The sequence below is a fragment of the Micromys minutus genome (assembly GCF_963924665.1).
Source record: "Micromys minutus genome assembly, chromosome: 13".
NCBI lineage: Eukaryota > Metazoa > Chordata > Mammalia > Rodentia > Muridae > Micromys > Micromys minutus.
This window is the reverse complement of record NC_137982.1, coordinates 5,525,492-5,549,128: the sequence shown is the minus strand read 5'-3', so window position 1 is coordinate 5,549,128 and position 23,637 is coordinate 5,525,492. Positions and strand designations below refer to the sequence as shown.

General features: G+C 45.8%; 1 protein-coding gene across 1 annotated transcript in view; it reads right to left on the bottom strand.

Annotated features, from left to right (window-relative positions):
• MED27 (mediator complex subunit 27) overlaps nt 1–23,637 on the bottom strand; it is a 168,223-nt gene that overhangs the window by 92,775 nt on the left and 51,811 nt on the right. Inside the window, exon 3 of the mRNA XM_080927423.1 lies at nt 15,632–15,762. Within this exon, the coding sequence (XP_080783549.1) occupies nt 15,632–15,762 (131 nt within the window). The remainder of the gene's footprint in view (nt 1–15,631; nt 15,763–23,637) is intronic.

The window sequence follows — 23,637 nt, the reverse complement described above, 5'->3', positions numbered from 1 at the left end:
GCCACAATAAAAGCTCACCATGGCTGTGCCAGTCCCCTCCCAAGACTATCACCTGTGGCTGAGCAAAGAAATCCTACATGGCCAACTGAAAGAGAAAGAAAAGGCCCAAGTTTGGTCTACAGATGGGTCATCTGGTAAGTGAGCACCAGCCAAAAGCACATGTCAGCTTACTTACAGATCCACGGGGTGGGCTTCAAAAATCAGCAGTGAGGGGGAAATTGCCCAGTGGGTGGGACTTCAGTATTTACAGTAATACTATATGTCCCACAGCAGTAGTAACAAAGGTTATGTGACACATGGTCTCAAGGGTGGCCCACTTAGATCGGTAAGTCAGGACAAGGACAGAAGTAGACATGTGCATAGGCACATAGAGAATGGAAAGGGTCACCATCAACCCTCAAGGAAAAGGCACTGGGCAACTAGAAGACAGACCCCCAGCCCATTCTCTGCCCAGTGTATCCACTCAAGGTGACCATGGTGGGAGAAATGGGCTAAACATGAACATATCCTTCTTGATGTCAACCAACATCTGTCAGCAAGAGAGACTGATTCTGAGTGGCCAAGACAGGCCTCAGAGGCTGACTAACATCTGCTTGTGAAGCTGATGAGCTGACACAGTCTATCCTGGAGGGCTAGCAGTCTACTCTCACAGGACTGATGTCTGTGAGGCCAGTATATCACTATGCAAAGATGAGGTACCATTCCCCAAGATAGAGGATAGGGATCAAATCAGAGATGATTAGTAGAATGCTGTGCCTCTGGGAGTCAGGAGGAACCAAGAAAAATGTCTCTACACTCAAAAGAGACTCGGAACATACCTTTCCTGGGACTCCAACCATATATCTTGACCAGGGGGAATGCAATGAGAGTTCCACTGTATCATGGCTGACTCCTGGGTATTCTGCAATCCTGGTCTTAGAATCTGTGGGAGCACAGGGGTGTCACCATCTTGCCTCAACACTGGCTCTGAGAAGCAGCAGTGGAATAAGGAGGAATCCAGGTGACATCAAGGCTACCCTCATGGTGCCCTAGTACATTCACCCATTGGGACTTGAGGTGCCTGGTGATGGGGGCTAAGGTGTGGCAGGAATGAAGCTGTGTGCCTCCCTGGATCAGCTCTGCAGCTATGGGTGAGTAGAACCCAGAATGATAGTTCAGCAGCTGACATTCAGCAGCTGAGCATAAGTGACAGCAACAGCATTCACCATTGGTGTTGGGAGGTTGAACAAGTATGCTTCTGGGGGGTAGGGAATGAATGACTAGCATTCTGAAACACCACACTATGTGGTACCAGAATTGAGACTGGTACAGAGCAGAGTTGGTACAGCCATAGAGTCCTCTTCTAGGAAGACCCTGTGGGGGCAGTCAGCTTCCAGCTGTCAGCTCCTTTAGCACCAGCCTCAGATCCATACTGAAGTCTCACTGAAGTATAACCTTCTTTGCCCCCTGCAGCTTCTGACTGAGTGAGGTAGGGTATAGAAGGGTACCTCCTGCTGAGCACCAGGCAGTGCTGGCTCCAGACATTTCCCAGAATGGGAAGCTGTTGTCCCATGGCCTAGACCTCCCTTCTCTCCCAGGTACTAACCATACCTCAGCAGGCATGCCTTGTACAGCTACCAAGTGGGGCTGCCAGAATCCTCACACCTAGCTCTGCATCAAGGGACTGTGGACAGAGTGTGAATATCAGTGTCAGCATACCTATAGCTGAGGAGAGTGACTAAACCTTCAGAGTAACTCGTTTTTCCCTCTGTGGCTGACTGGCTTTGGCCAGTGAGTGAGCTGTCATCTCATTCCTTGGACTCTAAGGCTATAATTCTAGACTCATTTGTAGCACAGAAGTATCTGTCCATCCTGGCTGATAACGTACTGCCTCTGCCAAAATGCAGTGTGCACTGGGCAGAGCTCCAGGGCCAGCAGGCACACTGAAGCATAAAGCTCTGCATAGAGGGGGGCCACACCCTTCCACCTGCAAAGAATCTGGAGACATGGGCTTGATGCTGGGTTCACAGACAGGTCTCCAACAAATAGGGAGATGACCTCTAAGCAAAGCAAAGCAGAGGAAGGGTTCAGAAACCATGCAAAATCATGGGGAAAGAGATGTAACTGTTCTATATTCCAGACTTGTCTGCTCTCCTAATCCATCTTAGGGGGTGCAAGTAGGACCATTCTGATAAAACCTCAGGACTTCAGATGAGTTCTCTACAGCTGGAGTTTCCCTAACACAGGAAGAGGCAGAAGAAATGCCTCCTGGCTCTTCCATTCTGAATTTCATGGTGCCCTAAATATGCTTCCTCAACAATACAGAAGTTCCTTTGGGGTGAGGACAGTTCTGCGTAGTGTCTACATGTCTGCTGAACAAACTGCATTGAATTAATTGGTCATAAGGGACCTCTAAATTCTAATGTTCCTTTGTTAAAAATAAAAATCTGCCAAACCCCATATTTTTTAGAAAATCCATTCAACCCACATGTGATGTAGAAAGTCAGATCTGTGAACAGCCTGTTGGGGTAAGGTCCATTTCAACTGACAGGAAGAGGTTTAGACGAAGGAGAAAATGTAGTTGGTAGCTTCAACTTAATGTATTACATAATTTCATTGTTATAGTTTTTCCAACACATCCAAGTCTGTTCCCCAGTCCATATCAACTTTTTTTTGTCATGTGTCCAGTGGGGAGGGGGCTTTCTAGAGCTGCCATGTTTGGGGATCAAGCTCACAATGCTGGTAAGAAGGAAAGAAGTAAATGCTCTGTGAGCCTGTGAGAGAATTACAGGGCCTTTCCTTTAGAGCACTGTGATGCCCTGTGATTCCCTCTGATGGCAAGGAATCCTCAGATTTACCCACCACATGGAAAGCTGGAAAAGCTGCCATGAAGAAAGCCCATAGAGCCAAGAGTCACAGCCCTTCAATGGTGTGCCCGAGCTCCAGAATATATTGGGAAAGAGACCTGAGGACACTCATAGCACGCTAGGTATCTTTCTGCAGAATTGGACAAAAGAAAACCTGAGGACCACCCTGTCCCATGTGTGTATCCTCCATAGTTCAAGATTAAGCTGTTTTTAATCTGATCTGAGACTCAAGTCTTGTTACAAAAGGTTAAGGATGAGGTCACTGGGTGAAAGGTGAGAGAGACAGGGTGAGCACTTACTCTGACTGCAGGTGTTTACTCTCCCCACTGCTTATTCAGCTCCCAGCTCCCAGCAGCCAGCATGGTGGGCATCAGGGAAGCTCAGTGCAAATAAGTGAGGACAATGAGGCGGGGCGGCTGTGACCCCAGCTCTCAGGAGGCAGAGGTGGGAGGTTCACCACAGAGCTGAGGCCAGCTCGGTCTATACAGTGATCTACACCAGCCAGGGCTACACAGCAAGACAAGTTTAAATAGACAACAGAATTAAAGTAAACAAAAAGAATTGTAAGAATAGCATAAATTTAGGTATCAGTGGCTCAAAAATTAGTAAGTATTCTTAGAAGAAAAAAAAAAAAAGAAAGCAAACTTGCTAGATGCCTGTCACCACCGACAGCTACTCCAGACTACAGCTGTCACAGCCATCCAGGAAGGAAGACAGCAAGCGCTCAAAACTAAGGAACAGAAACACAGGCAAAGCTCTGTGCTTAGACCCCTGCACATTTTGGGTTCCATCTGTCTCCTCTGAAATTCCCATGGCAGCTGAGGAGATGAGGAGCACACAGTAGGTACTCAGCAAATAATCAGCCATAGATCTGCAATTAACAGTGCATTAAGGCCTCTTTGAAGCCTACAAAGGAAATGCTGACCTGCCTTTTGACGGACCCTAATGGAAGGTCTGGCCCTTGCCTGCACTTCACCAAAGAAGATTTCAGTCAGCATCACTAGTCACAAGAAAAATGCCTATTAGAACTAGAAAAAGACACCACCGACCCCGTACTCACACATCTGCTATCAGCCATGAGGAGTGCATGAGGGTGTGGAACACAGGTGAAAGCACGCAGCGCCTGGACTCACAAACCCTGCTGCTAGGGATGTGAAGTGATACAACTTCTTTGAAAAATTATTCATCAACTTCTTAAATAGTTAAACGTATATCTAGATGTGGCCAAGATACTGTAATCCAAAGTCCTCATACTGGAAAACAGAGGCACAAGTCCATACAAAGCCTGGTGTGTGAAAGGTGAGAATGGTTTTATTCGCAGCATCCAAACAACCCAACTATCTTCAAGACAAAGGGACAAACTGTAGGACATTCAGTTGGATGTTCTGTACAGAAGCAAAAAGAAATGATCTATACATGTGGCAGTAGGCTCAATCTCAATGGTTATGCCAAAAAATAAAGGCAGATTTTTAGAAAGAAGGTATATGTTACATGGCTTCATTGACATAAAGTTCTGGAAAATACAACTAATTTACAGGAAGAATGATAAACTGAGCAAGGAGCAATATTTGAGGTGGGAAATAATTTCCATTTTCTTGATTATTGTAAAATGGTACTTATACATTATTTCACAATTTAAATACATATGATTCATCATAAAATATAGCTATTAAATAATGGCTCTAAAGAAAAAAATACTCACTAGATCGACAATAAACTAAACTGTCACATGTATACAAACACACATACACATTTAGTTTTAAAAATCTAAATTGTATGCTTGTGATTTCATAAATATACCAATCTCTATACCCACAGGGCAGGGCAGCTGTCTAGTTACACAGACTAACTACATGAATATCACACACAATGGCACAGTGAAGGATGGAAGCAGAGCCCCCGACCTCCGCAGTTGCGGGCTACACTGAACAAAGGAGGTGATCAACACTGACACTCAACTCCTGGCTGAACCCGGCCGTCCCCAGGACTTGGTGAGCCCTACAAGCTTTCCTCACAGTGCTCCTCTCACTGCAGATGCACCACCCTGGAGAACCCCCCACATCTCAGTGGATATAGTAGTTCTCTGAATCTCAGGTACCTGCAGGAATCCTCCTGGGAGCTGTTAATACCAGAATGCTGGGTCTCTTTCCCAAGCATCCCATGTGGTCCCAACAGGCAGCTCTGGCTATCTCTCCCCTTTACTTGGGAGCCTATTCTGCACTGGCCCAGTTGTCTGAATGCCCAAGAGTAGGACTAGTCCTGCCCCCACTCCCTGCTTCTACACTCAACAACACATTTCCACTACCTTCACCACACCTCCAGACAGAAGGAAAATATCCAATTCTTTCCACAACAGACCCAATTCAAGAGATTTATGTCTCAGCAAGCTACAAGTCAATATGACAGGGGCAGTAAACAGTGTATTTTACTGCTGTGTGTTCATCTACTCCTGTGTGTCCATCTACTGGCAGTGACTGCTGGGTAAACTGGTGTCACAAGACCAGAGTCCATTCTGCCCTAAGTGACTCCAGCTGAGCCACAGCCACTGCGTCCTCAGGCCTGACCTCAGCGTTCACTGTGCCTGTGAGTTTCATGCTTCTGCTTTTCCATCGCCTCTACGCTACAGACTTTGCTGACTTCTTCCACCTATAGCTTACTAATGGCCAGTGTGGCAGAAAGAGAGAGAAAGAAGCACCCCAGGAGATCACAGAAATTGCTTTCCAGCCCAGGAACAACAGAAGGATTTCAAAGAGTCTCACTTACACCCAGCTTTAGTTGGGAACCCTATGGTGTGAAAGCTAAAAATCCAGGGCTCAGCTCTTTGTTATGCAAAAGAATTAAACAAATACCCTTTACTTTCAATTACTTTATCATGTCCGCTGTTTGGAAGACTTGTACTAAGCAAAATTCAACATATAGTGAAGCCATAGCTTTCTTTACTATGACTCAAACTTGATGCAATGCTTTAAAGGGACCAGAGCCTATCTGAAAAGCCTCTGGGAACCACCCATTCTTTTATTCCTTTGCCCTATAATGGCCAGTGATGTAATAGCCACAGCAGACAGCTGTCTTCCTGGATAAAATCACCTTGTAAAGGAGAAATGCAATTAGAGGGCGCAATGAAATATCATTTTAAACTGATTCTGCAGGCTGCCACGTCCCACTCAGGGTTTAACGGCTAGGTTCTTTATTACTGTTTCCTAGTCTGTGAGACTGCTCTGTGATTCAGTACCTACAGAAGTCAGAGCTTCTCAGTTCTGTCTGTGTAACATGTAGTCTGAGACAAATACAGGGACCAAAGCTTGCCTCTGAGGGCTACATGCAGCTCTGGTCAACATGGGCACTAACAGCTTTAGGTTTCTTTGAGGTCAATGGGGCAGGATGTGACAGAGTTGTCACTATAGCTCGGTGGTCTCCCTTGCCACCTGTAACTTGTCTTGTGTACTCCCCTAGAGTCACACAACATTTTATTGTAAGGTTTCAAATACAGTATCTCCCATCATCCACTGCTGTCTGCTGCTTTAGGTTCCAGCACTCAATCATAGTCTGAAACATCTTCAGATAAACAATGTGGCATCCCAGAATTTACAAGAAGCCTTACCTGACTCAGGCCAGCAGCCTGGATTTGCCAAAGAAAAGCTGGAAAGAGTGCCTGCAAGTGAAAAGGCAGTTTCCAACTTGATTTAAAAAAACAAAAACACACTGAGGTTCCTAAGATTTGAGGCAACAAGAGCCTTCTGTCTGTGAAACTGGGAAGGAAGCATGCTGCTCACTCACTGTGGGCAACATGGATTAGGCTTAATCACACATGGGTTCATATGCAAAATACACTTGGACTCATGAGACTCAGTACTCAGTTTCCATTGTCTGTCAACATACTCTGCAGATAAGAGCATGGGTATATATACAAACACAGGCAAGACTACTGAGAATGACAGCCCAGCAGCACCATACACAAGATGGTCTCATGGCCCACTCCAATAGCAGTGATATGCTGACCACATGCTTGGCAACAGGATGCTGGCGTATTTAAAGTAAATGTGCCCCATCCATCACTCTGCCTGAGGTTTGTGAGCACCTCAAGCTGTGCTTGCCTTGAAAGGAATGCTTCCTTTCTCCCTCTGTTTACAAGCCCTTTCTGTGCCATGATGATCCTGGCCTGGAACATCCACACACCTCACCAGCTCTGAGTGGAAAGAACACAGAAGTACACGGGAATGGATCAAAGGTCCCAACAGAGGCCAGATGGGAAGGGGGTTGGGAACATCAGGCCTCCTTCGACAGGCAGGCCTCTGAGATGGAGAAACCAGACCCTCTGGCTGAGACAGGAGCAAAGTTCTGCCACACATCTCCAGTGCTACAGTCTCTACAAGCTAAGATTTGGGTCTGTGGCTATTAGCTGAATGGAACACAGTTCTCTCAAGCGGAGAGAAGCAGCTTTTACAACATATATGCTAATGAATCACAACGATATAGAGCATTTAAAACAAAATGTCCCTATATTTATTCTCCATGGACAGATTTTTGCATTAATATTTATGAGGGATTCCTCGTTTATTTCTCCCAGAGACTTTTCTCCTGCACAAAGAGAGGGGATAAAAGATAAGTAACATGAACCAATTATCTTTTAAACAGATACAAAGGACTAGTTTATTCATCTGCAACCTGCCACTTGATTCATCTTCTTAATATACTACATTCCACATACTGGGTCCTGCTTGCCAGCCCCGAGGGCCTGCTCTTCTACAGTGTGTTAAGGTTGGCTTTTGGGATCTGTGAAAGGCTCCAAGTCCAACCTCTGCACCCTTTCCCTACAATTCCCTTCTGTCTGTCTAAATGGCCCTTGGTTAGTGGCCATCTAAACACTCGGTGCTGTTCACCATGTTCCTGGGTACTATGATCACACCTAAAATGTCTTTTAAGCATTCTTGGGAAGCTAGGAGATGACTCCATAGTTAAGGTAATTGCCACACAAGCATGAGGACCTGAGTTCAATCCCCAGCACCTATATAAAAAGCTGGGCATGGTGCTTCATACTTATAATCACACTACTGGGGAGAAAGACACAGGAGGATGCCAACTGGTCAGACACCCCAAGAGAATAAAGAGCACCTCAGGTACCAGGAAAAGACTCAGACTTCAAAAGCCAGGTGGACATTAGATGGACACCAGAGGTTAAACTCTGCTCTTCATAACCATGTGCACGTGCATGCATGCATGCACACACCCCCACCACACACACACACACACACTCACACTCAGAGACAGATAGAGGCACAGAAACAGTGAGAGACACAGACCAGAGAAAGGCGTTCTCTGCCTAATCAGCCAGGAAAGGTATTTATCAGTGCTTGGGATTCTGTGGAGAAACTGGGTGGCTGAGAGAGTGTGTTGGGTGCCATGGAGAAGCCTGGGCTTAAAGCCTTACTGGATGAGGAGTGAGAGAGCGTACTCTTCTGCACAGGAACCATATCACGCCTCTCCTCCATCTCAGAGACTCAGAGTCTCTTTCTTCTTCCACCTGCCATTAACACAAGGACATAAGCCTAACAACGATTATGGGCTTGTCTCTCCTCAAACAGAGACTCTAAAGAGCAACGAGGAGATAGAACCAGAAGGTGGTCAATTCCACACTCTTGGCCTCAAAATGCTTCCCAAGTCTATTTCAATAGCACTGGGAAATTAGCAAATGCAAGCAGCAGCAAAGATGGAGTGAAATAACGTCTGGACTGTCACAGCCCAGTGCACAAGGCTGGGTGGAGAAAGGCTCTGGGCTTGCCCTAGCCCCTGGGAGGCTGAGTGTCTAGACTGGCCTCAAAAGCTCGGGAGACCAGATGCCAGCTATGCACTAGTTTCCTGCCTGTCCCTGGGTTAAGGTGGCCTGTCTACCACAGTCATAAACATAGATGGCTATGGCAGAGTTCCTATCAATATCTTTGCCTTTGCATGCAAACTGGCTGAAAGGAATAAACTGAAAATTACTGTGTCTATAAGAGAGGGTAGCAGGGGGCTGTAGGGTTTGAGATTCCTGTAAAGGCAACCCTGGCTATCTCAACACACACTGCACACTCAGGAGATCAAACAGACGGATATACAGTAGGTTCTTCTTACATAGGTGCTGGAGCTCTGAACACTGTTCCCCATGTTTGTGCAGCGGCCCTTTGCCCTTTGGGCATCTCCTCAGCCCATGCACACTGTTTCTGAGGAAGGCTGGGACTGCTAGTCAGTGTTGGAGGAGAAGGGCAGAAGTCCTGAGTCAGAAGCTCAGGCATAACGGGTGTTAATAACTGAGCCCCAGCAGCAACAGTTATTGGAAACTGATCTCCTCCTTATTAATATGGTCCCGCAATGGAGAGAAAAAAATCTCTCCATGTTCTAGAATGCAAACAATGTTTTAATCTTTAATTATATTCTCAATTTCAGCTCTTCTGGAGAACTACAGCCACCTAGGCCTAGGATTATTTCTTTATTACACAGCCTCTCTGTGGTATTTAATGAATATTGTTACTTAATGCTCGCCAATGGGGGAAAGAAGGGCTTAGTGAATTTCCACCTAAGTTTTGACAACTTTTCCCTAAACTCGGCAAACTTTCATCTGCATGCTTCCCTCCTCTGTGGGACATCAGCACAGGCCAAACACTTGCTCTGCCACAGCCCCAGCATAGGCTGAGGCTGCTGTGAGCTGTGAAAAGCCTCAGACAGAGGGACAGCCAGAGGCTACTGGCTATGCCTTTACTCAGGTCAACTGAACTTAGCTCTGATAAAAGAAAGGAAGGATCCTATTCAAGCCCCTGTCACCATCAAGGCCAGTGAATTTAATATAAATTAATCACCAAATAACCATATACTGCCCTCAACAAAATAGTCTCAAGAGTGAAAAACAAAAAATCCAGGACACTACCACAAGGATGTACAGGGTCACCATGGACACAACTTTATAGTAGTGCTGCAAATATTTGGACTTCACAGCTGCTGATGGGGAAAAGATGGAAAATAAAACAAGTCCTCCTTCTTAAAAAGGTCTTAAAATCAACAGAAGAGTGGCAAGAGGCAGAGAGCCACAGGATAGCCTCCTACACAAGCACCGCCTTGCTGGTTAGAGACACACCGGTGACAGGAACAGCTCTCGCCCACCCCTCATTCCCACTCAGGACACATGACAGCACTGCTTTACTCCCTGGTGTTTCTACACTAAACAAAAGGCAATGTGAGCCTTCTGAGAACAAAGCAGCCATGTGGAACTGTGAGTGGGTGATCTTGGGAGCCAGGCATGCCAAGTGTTATCAGGAGACTCACCTCATTTGACTCTAGTCCCAAAGCAAATCAATGGCACAGATGTTTGAGTGCAGGTGAGTGTGGTGCCATTCGCTCCCTGCTCTGAGTTGATGGCTCTTCTTTCCAGCAACTGCATGTCACATGTTTGTCACAGTGATGCTATGACTCAGACATGCGTGGTGTGAAGATAGTTCCTGTGAAGGTCTCAGACACGCGTTGAGGAAGGGTCACTAGGTGGTTCAAAGGATGTCAAAACAAAAAACAAAAAAAACCCCACAGCAACAACAACAAAAACCAGCATCAGAACAGGACAAGATACTGATACACACAATGAGAGTGAATCTCAAAAGCTCCATGTTGAGTAAATGGAGGACGAACAACACAGTCTGCACTCCACTGTGTGCAGTTCTAGAGACAAACAGCAGAGACCACACACAGGTTGCAGAGAAAAGAGGAGACAGGGCATGAACTCTGAGAGCTTGACTGCAAAGCGGAGCTGGGTGATGTGGGAGCTGTCAAGGAAAGGAGGCTCAGAGACAGGGTTCCTACGGGAGATGGTTTTGAACCACTATGCTTTGTTTACTGAGAGGGACAAGTGAGGGAGGAAAGGAAGCCCTGACATACGGAAAGGGACGACCAACAGGGAATGGCTTGTTCCTCTCAAAGAAGGCCCTAAAGGAATGGCACTCTGATTCCATAGCCAGATCTTTTCAAACAAGAAAATGTGGTGAAAAGATGCTGCTAGCCCTGCCTGCATTGCATAGTGGTAGTATTTTCAAAAAGAACCTTTCAGAGAAACTAGTTTCCCTCAAACCTAAATGAGATTGAGGCACGCTGGGTTGGAGCAGAAAGAGCTCTTTAATCTCTGGGCTAGGAAAGCCAGCTCATTATTAGCTATTGAGGCCACAGTTCTGTGGACCCTTCAGCCTGACCACACAAATCCAAACTAGCATTCCATGTTAATAGAGAAGTATACCCAAACCTGCTATAGCTACACCTGATGGATACTAAATACAGGTCTTTCAGAACATGACTCACAGACCAATCAAATAAGACAGAAGCCAACCTCAATCTAATAAGGGGGAGAAGGGGGTCAAAGGTCCAGCAATGTTTCCATAGCAACAGGGAGTCAGCTTCTTTTGATGGAACAGCACCCCTTCTGCCAGCAACATGACTGAGCAGGAGCACTTAGGACAGCTAGAGGGAGGATACTCAGCAGCATACTGTGAACAAACTCCATCTTTACCTCTTTACAAGCTTCTTCAGATGCGGGTCAGAGGGAGTGGGGAGTTGGGAGGAGTGGGGGGTGAGTCTTTAATCCCAACGCTCACTCATTCTATGGAACACAGGAGCAACCAAGTCTATAGGTGACTACTGTTCAAGCCAGTGCATCTGAGAAACACATCTTACAACTGTCCCACATTCCTATTCATGCTGGTGCACAGCTCAGCAGGGCTAGTACAGAGGGTGCAAGAGGGAGCAACCCTGGGAAGCCCCTGGCTACTTTCTCTAGAAGTCTGGTCAAGCTAGTAGGAGGGAAACCTGGTAAAACGTCATGGGGTCTGTAAGTGGATCTTCCTCAGTACCTGACAAGGGACTCTCTTCCTCAGGTGCATTTCTATAAACACCTACCCTCTCCTTAAAAAGTTCCAAGAAAAATCGAAGTCTGGTTCCACAGAAGTCCGACCTGGGGAGCCACTAAGTTTAATAGGTGTTCCTAAAGCAACCACGTCACAGGATAGTCTCATTCCAGGCCAGATGCTGACTTCCTTAATACAACATCAAGGGATCCGTTCTTCAGATAACTTCTGTACTTGGTTCACTCTAGCACCTCCTCATACCATGAGGGCAAGGCTGTCGGGGTAGAATTACATGCAAGTGGACAGGAGGTGTAGAAGAGCCTGCAGGAGCTCAGGTGAGAGGTCAGCCACCCCACACCCCTTCTATGAGGAAATGTCAACATCCAACAAGCCTGGTCTTCAGAGTCTTTTGCAGCAAGACGGTGAAGGTACTGGCTGCAATGCTCAGAGGATAGCCCTCTACAATAGCACCCTGACCAGAACGTGAGTCTTGTCTAGCACAGGACCTGCACACATTCTTATGATGCCCTGTGACTCATTTGTTCTTCTTTCTCATGTCTCCTGAAAGCAGAAGTGCACCTCAATCCTCCCTGAGGCTCCTGCTTGATGCACAGATTGGGACACTTGTGGACCTAAGTAAATGTATCTTACAGGGGCTTGCTCTTAGCTACCCTCTCCTGCAGTGTCTTTCCAATCATGCCCACGTTTTCCTTGACACTTTCTCTTTCATAAAGGACATTTGTGCCCTCCTGTTGAATGCCATTAGCATTCAGTGACTCATCTCTAATGAACTTAAGAATAGTGGACAACAGACACTCTGAGGCTAAGTCAAAAAAGGACAACCTCCTCTTGGCTCATACTTAGCTGCATTTGGAGAAACAAGTGCCATACCTGAGGACATTCAAGCTGGTGAAGTGGTAAACACCATCTCCTGTTACCAGCCAACAGTGGCTGGCTAGCTGCTCAATTCTCAGAATGTTCAGATGAGACACCAGACAGAGCCATAGTCAGAGAGCTCAGCTGGGGTCACTGTGTGGCCTTGGTGACCTGATCTGAGTTGAGCCCTTGATAACTATGGCCCTAGCTAATGTCTCAGTAGAACAATCTAAGAGACTGAGTCAGACCTGCCCAGGCAAGCCACTCTCAGAACCCTGACCTAGGATGACAGGACAGAGAATGCCACTTATTGATAATATTATGATCAGGAGCAATTTATCTAAATCTGGGAGTGGTGGGTTGGGGGTAAGAGACAGTTAACTACAACAACCTTGCTAACCTGGATGCTTCATAGGAGCTCAGGGATTTTCTTAGTGAACCTATGGTGTTTAAAGTGCTGTGATTGGGACTCTTTGGAGGATGGCATGACTATTACACTGTTGACATGCACAAGTTTAAATACTTCAGAGACAGCATCATGCTGCTTGCATAATACATTAGTACAGAAACGAGGAGAAGATCTCAATTTGATCCTTTTTGGAATCCATTTTTGCTTATAAAAATGATCTCCCCCTCCATGTGTGTGTGTGTGTGTGTGTGTGTGTGTGTGTGTGTGTGTGTGTACTGGAAAAAAATCCACCAAACCTTAAAAAGGGGTTCCTTGGGATGGTGTCATGTATTTGTTACCTTTTGTTGTTCTTTACATCTATATGACACATCTATTACTGGTGGGTTGTTTTGTTGTTGTTGTTTAATTTCTTTAAAATATTCATGATTCCAGTAGGCCACCAGCTATGCTGTGTCCTATTCCTAGCCAACATCAAACACAGTGAACGGTTGTGTGGAAGTCTGGATATAGATCCTGTCTATAAGGCAGAAATTCTATGAAGGGATTCCAGGAAGCTGAGAGCCCTAGAGCTCAAAGATGTGAAAGAGGAGCCTTCGATCTCTGCAGAAAATGGTTCCATCGGATGGGAAATCATTCCACTGTTGTATTCTTGGGCTGCTGTAACAACTTCTCACTTTGAAACCAAGTATTTTGAGTGATCTATTATAAATGTACAATGACAGTTGTGAACACTCCTCTCTCTCCTTTCCTTTGGCATCGAACAGTGTCTGTTGATTGCCTCGGTGCTTAAAATAGCTTCTAAGTGTCCTCATAATAGCATGTCACCTGTAAACAGGTTTCAAGCCAATGCAAATTAACAAATGGTGAACAGATGGACCAAGAACTGACTTTTGTCAGGAGAGAGCTAGCAACAAACACTTTTTGGCTTCGGTCTTATGGGACCATTACAAAGTCTTTCACTTCTTGCCAAACATCTTGCCTCAGTAGACAATCCATGCAGGGAAAATGACAGATTACAAGGCCCGTCAGACTTCGGGGAGCTGCATACTGAGATGTGCAGAGTCACCGAGTCAACACGATGCAACAGCAGAGTAACACTCCTTGAGAAGCTTTCTGCTTCTCAGCTTCTTTTCAAAGAGCACAGCCCGTGTATATGCATGCAGCATGCAATAACACCCGGGAGGGTGCTACTTGCTTGTGCTCATCCTGTCTGGCTGATGCAGGCTATGAGAGGGTCCGCAGAACATGGAGACAGCTGTGGACAGGTGCCGACTGCTGCAGAGTGCTGCTGGGACCTTCTTTCCTCAAGTCTCTGCCTTAAGCCACAGATAGTGGGTCCTTGTTTGACCGCTCTGTTTAAGCATGCTCTATTCCTGTTTACTCTTTTCTCAGCTTTAATTATAACTGGAAACTATGATATTGGCAGCCATCTTGCTTGTAATTACAGCCTCAAGACATGGAACGTTGCCTGGCACATAGTAGGCACAATAAGTATTTGCTAACCAGACAAAATCAATAAGCTCCTGAGTGAAGGTGAGCATGCATGTCTTAGATGTAAATGATTCTTCAAGCCTTCCATGTAAAGATGCAGCTCTGAGCTGAGGACAGGGGCAAAGGGGAGGGCAGTAAAGAGAATGGCAGGTGGGGAAAGGCTGAAGCAACACAGAGTCTCTGGAAGTATGATCCTTCTGAGGAATGTGCACACTGGGAGAGAACCTACCAGCAAGACCTCTCAGCACACAGCTTGCCAGGAGTAACTGAACCAATCGATGCAACAAATATTAAATGGAGTTGGAAAACAACATATCCACGCCTCCTATTTTTATGCTGATCTAGGGAAATAGCTCAGTGGAAAAACACATTCTTAGCAGACAAAAGGTTTTGGGTTCAATCCCCAGTACATACATACACTTGTGTACGTACACACACACAGGTACACACAACTAACACAAATGACAGCATACGATTTTATTTAAATGAAGTTTAGGAGCTGGCAAAACTGCCTTTTTGTTCTTGGCTTTTTGTGGTTTTGTTTTGAGATAGAATCTTATTATATTTAACCCCTGCTTCAGCTTCTCACATGCTGGGTCTCACAGGCACATGCTACCATACCACACGGAAGTTAACTATTTGAAGAAATTCGAACAATACTCAGCATAGGGTTGAAGGCAGCTTGGATGCCAACTCAGAGCCTGAGGACTCTCCTAGGGGTCTGGAGCTGGTGGGATGTGCACAGAAAGGAAAAGGACTGTGGTTTGCTTTGCCTGTTATCCCGCTTAGGGATAAAAACAGGAGCACATGGGTTACTGGGTGAAGGGAGCAGCCAGCCCTAACTCTATGCCAGCTTAAGCATGTCCTCTAGGCTTGTGCTTACCAGAACGCACACAGGTCAGCTCTACTGGTGTTCTGCCAGCTTCAGAGCTGGTCTGAGGAAATGATAAGATAGGAGGTACCTAAACTCCACACACTATGTCAAAGCTGACCCAGAAAACCTTAGGTAAGTCACACGTTCTGGTCTTGATGAGAGTTCTTTTAAAGACACTATTTGGAAAAAAAAAAAAAAATCAAAACCTTCCCACTAATTCCAAAAGAGAACAAAGCACTATTCACCCACGAGGAAAGCTATGTGCAAACCCTTCACTCACTGAGGTGGTAGAACCAGGGTGGTGGGCTGGGCCTTCGGTCTCCGCTTGGCAGATACTCCCATCTGATTTGCAGAGCGCTTCAAGGACTGTTGATTCAAAAGGCCAGACGCTAGACCTGCATGGTACTGCAGCTGCAGAGTCAAGAGAGAACATTCCATGAGCTCAGGTCAACAGGCCTTACATTATCAACCCCAAGCCATTCTGTCACCATACATATTTTGCTAACATTCTGCTGCAAGAAATTTGTAATTAGATGAAGAGAAGCAGAAGCAAAGTTGTTCATTGTGGCAATAACACGCCAACGAAAACTGAATACAGTTGAAAGTGGTTAAAATAGCAAAGGGCCTCACAGCATCACTGCATTGTTTTAGAAACAGCAGAATACACTGTGAACCAAGAGACACTTAGAGAAGGGCTGCGGAGCACTGCGCATGTCTGAATACTAGCAGAACTGGGGAGTGTGGCTGTGGAAAGTCACCCAGGTGTTCCAAGGGGTGGTCTGAAAGTCTGTGGCCTGTTGCTAATAAGATCTGGACAGTTTTCTCCAGGCACAGAGTATGTTCTGGGAAGACTGATCCAGGACCTTGGCTTGGCTGGTCACAGGGGCTCAGGCACACCTTTTTCTGGACTTCATTTCTACCAGTGATGGTACAAGTGTCAGCATAAGAGCCAGCTCAGAACTGAGAGCACCCTGCACAGACGGACTCAGGCTTTGGATGGAATGACTACAGTAATTTCATTTCCACTCACATGCCACGGAACTGTGCAGCAGAGAGGAAGCTGCATGTATGATATGAGTCTGGGGGCAGAGCCCTTTGCTTTATTCCTGGACAAACTGCTGAGCTTGGAGACGACTTAACACAGATCATTTTACTCCCTATAGTATTTTGAGAAATGGCACTTCCTAGTTCTAACTCAGACAGTGTTGCATAGAAACCTACCATACTTTTAGTTTGTGTTAAGTGGAATACATGCATTTTAAATGTACCATTTGATGGGTTTAGACTAGTGGTTCCCAACCTGGGGGCCACAACCCTTTTGGCGGGTAAAACGAGTCACATAAGTTCACAGGATTCACATAAGACAGTCTGAAAACACAGATATTTATATTGTGATTCATGACAGTAGCAAAATTATAGTTATAGTAGTAACAAAAATGATTTTATTGTTGGAGTTACCACAGCATGAGGAACTGTATTAAAGAGTTACAGCATTAGGAAGGGTGAGAACCACTGGTTTAGACAAAGGAACAGATCTGTGTGACTAAATCTTTACTCAAGACAAAAATCTGCCAACACTGCAGAAAGCTTCCTGGCTCCCTAGACAGACCCCCAACTTCTGGCATCCCAACATCTGGAGAGAAAACATATTTCCCCAGTCTCACACACTGCCAAAAGAAGCACAGCTCTGTGACATGTGACAGTAACCTTCTTCTGCTTTTGTAGTCTAGATCCTAAGAACTGCCATCAATCTCTCTACAATAAAATTAGCCTTGACAGGTACCCCAGTCCTGAACAGACATAAACAAAACAATCAGATGTGCAGATGCTAAGCTAAAAATTTGGACCAAGACCATTTCTAACAACTGATACGCTTCCTCCCCCTCCTCTCAAATGAAGCAAAGTCTTTAGGATATATATTTAGAATTAACTAAACATACAAATAGTAACTCATTCTGAATCAATTTCTTCCCAATTGCTTTTCCAAGGCATGGATTTGTGTTGCTGAGTCAGCTGCATTTCAGCTTTTGGTAATGAAATGGTGGCCACCATATATAAAGGGGCTGGGCCTAGATGCGAAGGGCAATAAAGCTCTGAAAAACAAATGACCTCACCTGAGGCCATTTGGGCTGCACACAGAGAAAAAACAAAGCCGGTTAAAATGATCTGTTCCTTGCAAGTGGCTATAAAAGAGAAGCTAGCTACCCCTGTGACCCAGTGAGGCAGAAGTGGCTGTATTTAGAGCATTCATACTTGATTTACCTGGTGGATCTATCTGTTGGGGAGCCTATGGCCACCCCATACAGTACAAAAACAGATGGTCTTCATAATAAAACAGGGGCTCATCACAGGTGGAGAAGGGCATAATGTGGCTTCAACAACTCATCTTAGACCAATGAATTTTGCTCAGATTCGGTTTTCTCCCTCAGATTCCTTAAATGGGAAATCAATGGAAGCAAGGGACAGCACAAGTTTGAAAGACAATGTTTCAAAATGTCAGCTGCTTGGGTTTCGATCTTCCCCACCAGAATGTGCAGTGAGAGCAATAAGCAAGAGCCTTTCTGGAATGAAGGGAGAGACAGCTTGGCAGGGTCCATCTTGGCCCAAGGAACCCTCTCTGCTTTTGGCTCTCCATCTTCTTTGTCCATGCAAGCTCAGCCGATCCAGTCCTGCTGACTCTTTTCAGGGCAGAGTCCTGCTAACTATGCAGAGCGGCAAGGGGGCCTGTCCACCTGGCATCATTTGGATCGTTTGCTCAAACAAACAAAGGCAAGACAGCAAGAGATGCATGCTGACCGCTGTCTGTCTTTTGTAGGGTCCTGCGAAGTCTCCCCATCCTGGAGGATCTCAGCATGCAGTGCAGCTCCACAAGCACATGTAGGTGGAACACTTTCCTTGTTCAAGAACAGAACCTGCCCTTGCAAGCTGACTCATAATGATTAAGTGACATTTGTTAATCATATATAAGATCCTGGTTTCCAGGAACATGGCTCCAACTGTCAAGATCTATAAGGGACCATTAAATATTAACTGAACCACCTTTATAATGGGCGGAAAGGTCAAAGTTAATAAAACTGACAGGCAGCTCCTGTCCAACTGGATTTATACATTATTTAAGCACCAAACACTCCATTCCAATGGAACACTGTTTAGATCTAAAAAGACTCTTGGAAAATGTCCACCCAGCCAATGGTTCTGAAACAGAAGGGGGTTCAGAGCAAATCCATACACAATATTAGGAACATAGTATGCCACAAAACTCTGTCATAAATTTTCAGTTATAGGTTCTGTAATGTTTTCTATAAAATATATTTCAATAAACATACTACCTACCAAATGTCTGTGGCATGGAAACAGCTTCATCTCAGAAAAGTCACTTACAACAGCTCTAATGTGATGTTTCCATGCAGGATCATCCCTTCACTAACAAGAAGGAACATGAGGAGAGGAGAAATGCCAACAGCCGGGCCTGGTACCTTTCACATCTTACAACTGTGGCTTTCAGAGCTTCTACTACACTTGGGGTCTTCATTTATCATGGAGCCACCAGCCCTACAGACAGCAGCCTGCTGTTCTCTGGGTTGAGGGTGCTCCAGATAGGACTCCACTGTGTGTTAATTTCAGCCTTCCACCTTCTCCCAGGACTATTCTTTCAGCTCTCAACCTAAAGACCTGTCTGTTGGGATTCTGTAAACCCCACCCCTCAATTACCTGGCAGTAGCCAGGTATGCTCCTCCCCAGTGACTTAACGCTACAAAAGAGGCTGCTTGCCCCCTCTTCTCTCTCTTGTTCTTGCCTCTTGAGGCCTCTTGCAGCCTTGCTCTCCCACCCCTACCCTTTTTGTTCCCCTTCCTTTCCCCCCCTCCACGTGCTCATGGCTGGCCTCTACTCCTCTACTCCTCTACTCCCCCCCCCCTCTGCCTCTACTACCCTCTTAACTCTCCCATGACCTGAATAAACTCTATTCTGTACTATACTGTTGGCTGGTCCCTCAGGGGGAAGGGATTCCCAACATGGCACCCCCCCAGAGGCATCTCCCTTGCCCCGAGGCCTCGCTGCACCTCCATGGGCCATATGCCCCCCACTCTCTTCATCCTTCCCCTAACATTGGTGCCGAAATCCGGGACGTCATCTTTTCACAACATTGGTGCCCCGTGACTTTTCCTTTCAGTGACGTTTCCTTTCATTGGTGCCCCGTCATCTTTTCCTTTCACTGCCTAGTCACTGCTGTCTGTTAGTCCTTCTCAAGGATTCACCCAATCCTTAAACAGGAAGTCCATCCCTTGGACTGAAGTGGGGATTCATCTACAAAAGGTCCTGAGGAATAAGAGGAAGAGACAGAAGGGAAGGGTTCCCCACAGTCCCCTCTCCAAGCACATAACTGTTATCCTGGGATTTGGATTCAGGAAACGTCTCTTGAGGACTACCATGTATATGCTGTTGGTTACTACATACTGCTAATGTTCATGACAACTCACTACACACAGGGGCTGCTGGTGCATCTGTCAGTAGACAAGCAGATGGGCCACTTAGTGAGATGACTATGTCCTGGCATGGACTGACACTGTTACTAATCTATAGACCACATATTGTTTTTACTGAAGACATTGGGACTTTTAATGAGAAAGCAAAGGAGTCCGTGCTGTACTTCCTCGTACATCACCAGCCCAAAGATGCACCAACAGATAGATGGATGGATGGATGGATAGATAGATCTTTCCAAGGTAGCAGAGAACACAGCAAAACCAGAGCCTCAATCTAAGCACATACTCTATAAATTCACTGCACATCTGAGTCAACTACCACCTTGCACAGCTGGGACACATAACTGCAACATGGGTGGACAAAGCTAACTGAGATTTTCATACAGTCCTATTTCCCCAAACCATTAAATTCCAACTGGAACTAAAAACCAGGAATACTTCATCACATCTTTGAGCTGCAAAGACCTTTGGCCCTCATTACTGCAGTAGCTTAGCTTCCTGCTAATGAGACAGCACAGCATCACTGCGAAGCAAAGCTCCTTCTGAGCCCAACTCTGGGCAGAGACTAGGGAAGCCTGCCTGGCATTGTCTGCGCCAAGGAAAACAACTACAGAAAAATACCATAAATCTAATTGTTCTGCTTGGGTTTCAATCTAAATATCAGATGATGGCATTAGCGTTGGTCGCCCTTTTATCTCGTAGAACTCCTTTCAAACAGCCCATTATTTTTTTTTAAACCATTGAGTTGAGCTTTTATAGGTAAATAATCTTTTTACTTGGTCAAAACAGCATCAATAAACCATAAGAAGGAGGCCTCCAATTTACTTGCCTATTTGTTCTCCACAAGGCAGCTGGGACTCAGGCCCTTCAATTACTCTGAAAGCAAAGCCCTGCAGCAGGGCTGTGCTTCCTGCTCAACTGTGGCATTGTGTTGATGTGCTAACTGTCATTCGGATTTCTTTCTGACAAATTAATGCATGGGCCTGCTCTACTGGTGCTTCCTGGAGTTCATGCCTTTATTAGTAGGCCATTCCCCCACCTGCTCCTGTTTACCCACAACTGTATGCATACAATCGCACTTCAAAATGCCAATCAGCAAGGGGAGAAAGCTCAACATTCAGGAACAAAACACACTTAACACAGCTAAAGCTGAAGGTAGAGCTATCACAGGGATGTCACCTAGAAAGATGGGCAGGCACAAAAAGGGAGATGAACCGACCTCTAAATTTAAAAAAATGGGTAAGGGGAGGTAAGACAAGATGCTTTGCTATCTCCCAAGAGTCACAGAATGTCATACCAGGCTTTCACTCAGGTGCCACACAAGGGTCACAAAGAGCTGCATGGCTAATAGGCTGGTGATTCTGTCACTATAAGTCTACTGAAGGCCCACTTCAGTACTCAGAAGTAATGACATTTGATGAGGTCAACCTATGAAGGGACTATTACTTGAATGAGAATACATCAAGAGAGTGGCCAACGGCACATGGGAGACCATCCTCACTGGCACTCAATCTGCAGGGATCTTGATTTTGGACGTTGCAACCTCACTGTAAGAAGCATTTGTTGTCCAGGCTATTCACTGTGTTACAGTTATGTGAACAGCCTGAACTACAATGTGATACCACTACTTAAGATGCAGCCTTAAAGTACAAAAAGGATGGAAGCAGCACTACAGTGTAGTACCTAGATAACACATACACCTGAAGGGCAATGGCAGAGCTGAATGGTGCCCTCCTAAGAGAAGCATGGTAGGCTGTATGGCCATCATCCTCTCAGGGGCAGCATGGGGGGCCTGCGTGCCCATCATCCTCTTGGAGCCAGAAGTCCCTCATGCTTTCAGCAGCAACTATGCTTACACTACCTGTTTACCCTGACACTCCTGCACCCAGTAAGGCACAAAGTGCACCTCACCTACTACAAAGCCTTCCCTGGCTAACAAGACAGTTGGCAAAGTAACGGTGCCTGCCACCAAGACCGACGGTCTGAGTTCAATCACTGAACCCCACATGGTGAAAGAAGGAGCACTGCAACCTGTCCTCTGACCTCGACTGGCATGCTCCACACACACAAGCACGTGTAGCCCTTTACTACTTTTCCCAACCTTTATCCTCTCAGTTTCACCCCCTAACACGAGATAGGAGGGCAACAAGGATAGAGGGAAGAGAGGAATTAGGAAAATCCCTGAATCAAGTTTTTTCCCTTTTGTTTCTTCTTTGAGCACTGCTATCAACAAACTACAACCAACCCCCCTAGATGACCAACCTCACCTCTTAGGGCCCTCGAATTTATGTACCCTCTGAAAACTTCCTGGAATTCCAAATGTCACACAATCTCAGACACTATCTGCAGCTGGCAAAAGCATGCCTCTGCTAGTGCACGAGGCAAATCATAGTCAGCTGCTGTGGTCAGTTCAAAGCAGCCCCATGTCCCCACACATGGGATTAAAACAAATACATATTCTTATATTTCTGTGTTTTAAAAAATCAAAATTCCAGAGTTCTCAAAAATATCACTACACATGCTCACATACAAATAAAAAATTATAAAAATTCTTCTATGGAAACACAATCTTGAGTCTGGCTTTCTACTGCAGAAATCCATGTCTGCGAATTTAAGTGGTCCTGTGATATAACTATTTCACTGCCCTCAAAGTCTCCAATTAAAGTTAGCAGGAGAGGGGCAGCAGTGTCCTTGTGAACCCCAGGCTTGGGTTAGCCTTGACAAGTACCCCAATGTGAGCTGACAGGTAACTATAACATTCATGGTTGAGGCATAGGGAAGAGAGAAAGGAGGCTATGCAACGGAAAAAATGAATAAAATGGGAACCCCAGTCCCAGACACTAAATGCCTCAGCACTGGCTTTCTGACAAGGTCTGTAAACTAGGACACAGGATCTCTAAGAGATTGTCAATCTAATGAAGATAAGAATGTGATTAAATCATTATAAATTTCTTTTACAGGTAGTCAGAGAAGGGATGGCTCCTTCAGAGAGAAAAACACGTGCCATACAGCTGCTGATGCTGTGGTTGCTGCCGCTGCTGCATTTAAATATCACCAAGGAAATATTAAACTCCTCTTCCTTCCAGGTCATGAACTGCCCCCTCTGGGGTAAGTGCCAATTCAACGCCATGACATGCAGTGTCCCTGCTTTCCCTTTCCCCACTGACCAGTAGTCTCCTAGGGGCAAATGCCTGCCAGGCTGGGACCTGACCTGCCTTCTGCCAGTGCCTGTTAACCAGAGGAAGATGTGGGGAGGGCAGGGCAGTGGAGAGAAAACACATGGGCTGGGTTGCAGCTCAGTGTTACAGCATGTGCTTACCATGCATGATGCCCCAGATTCAACCACAGCATATGGGGGCTGGAGGACAAAGATGGCAAAAGGAGGGAGTCACATAGTCATTGACTTGCAAAGACCAGAAGAGGCAGAGGGCAGGAGTGGAGAGCTGATGGCCCCTTAGTCTGGAAGCCAGCAAGACCTCCAAAAGCAGGAAACTGGAGGAAGACATTTAGAAAACACCATTTTATTGATCCTTTGATGAGCTGTTTCATCTCTTCAAGGTAAAGGAGTCCTGAGTCTAGTGCCTGAGGTCAAGAATGGCAGGATTCTTCCATACTCCGCCCCAGTAACCTGGCAACAGCCAGGTATGCTGTGCCCCACAATTACTTGGCACTATAAAAGGGGCTACTTGCCCCCTCCTAACTCTCTTGTTCTCTCTTCTCTTGCTCTTAACTCCTTTGTCCCTCCTCTCCCCATTCCCTTCCTCCTCCTCTCTCCATGTGCTCATGGCCAGCCTCTACTTCT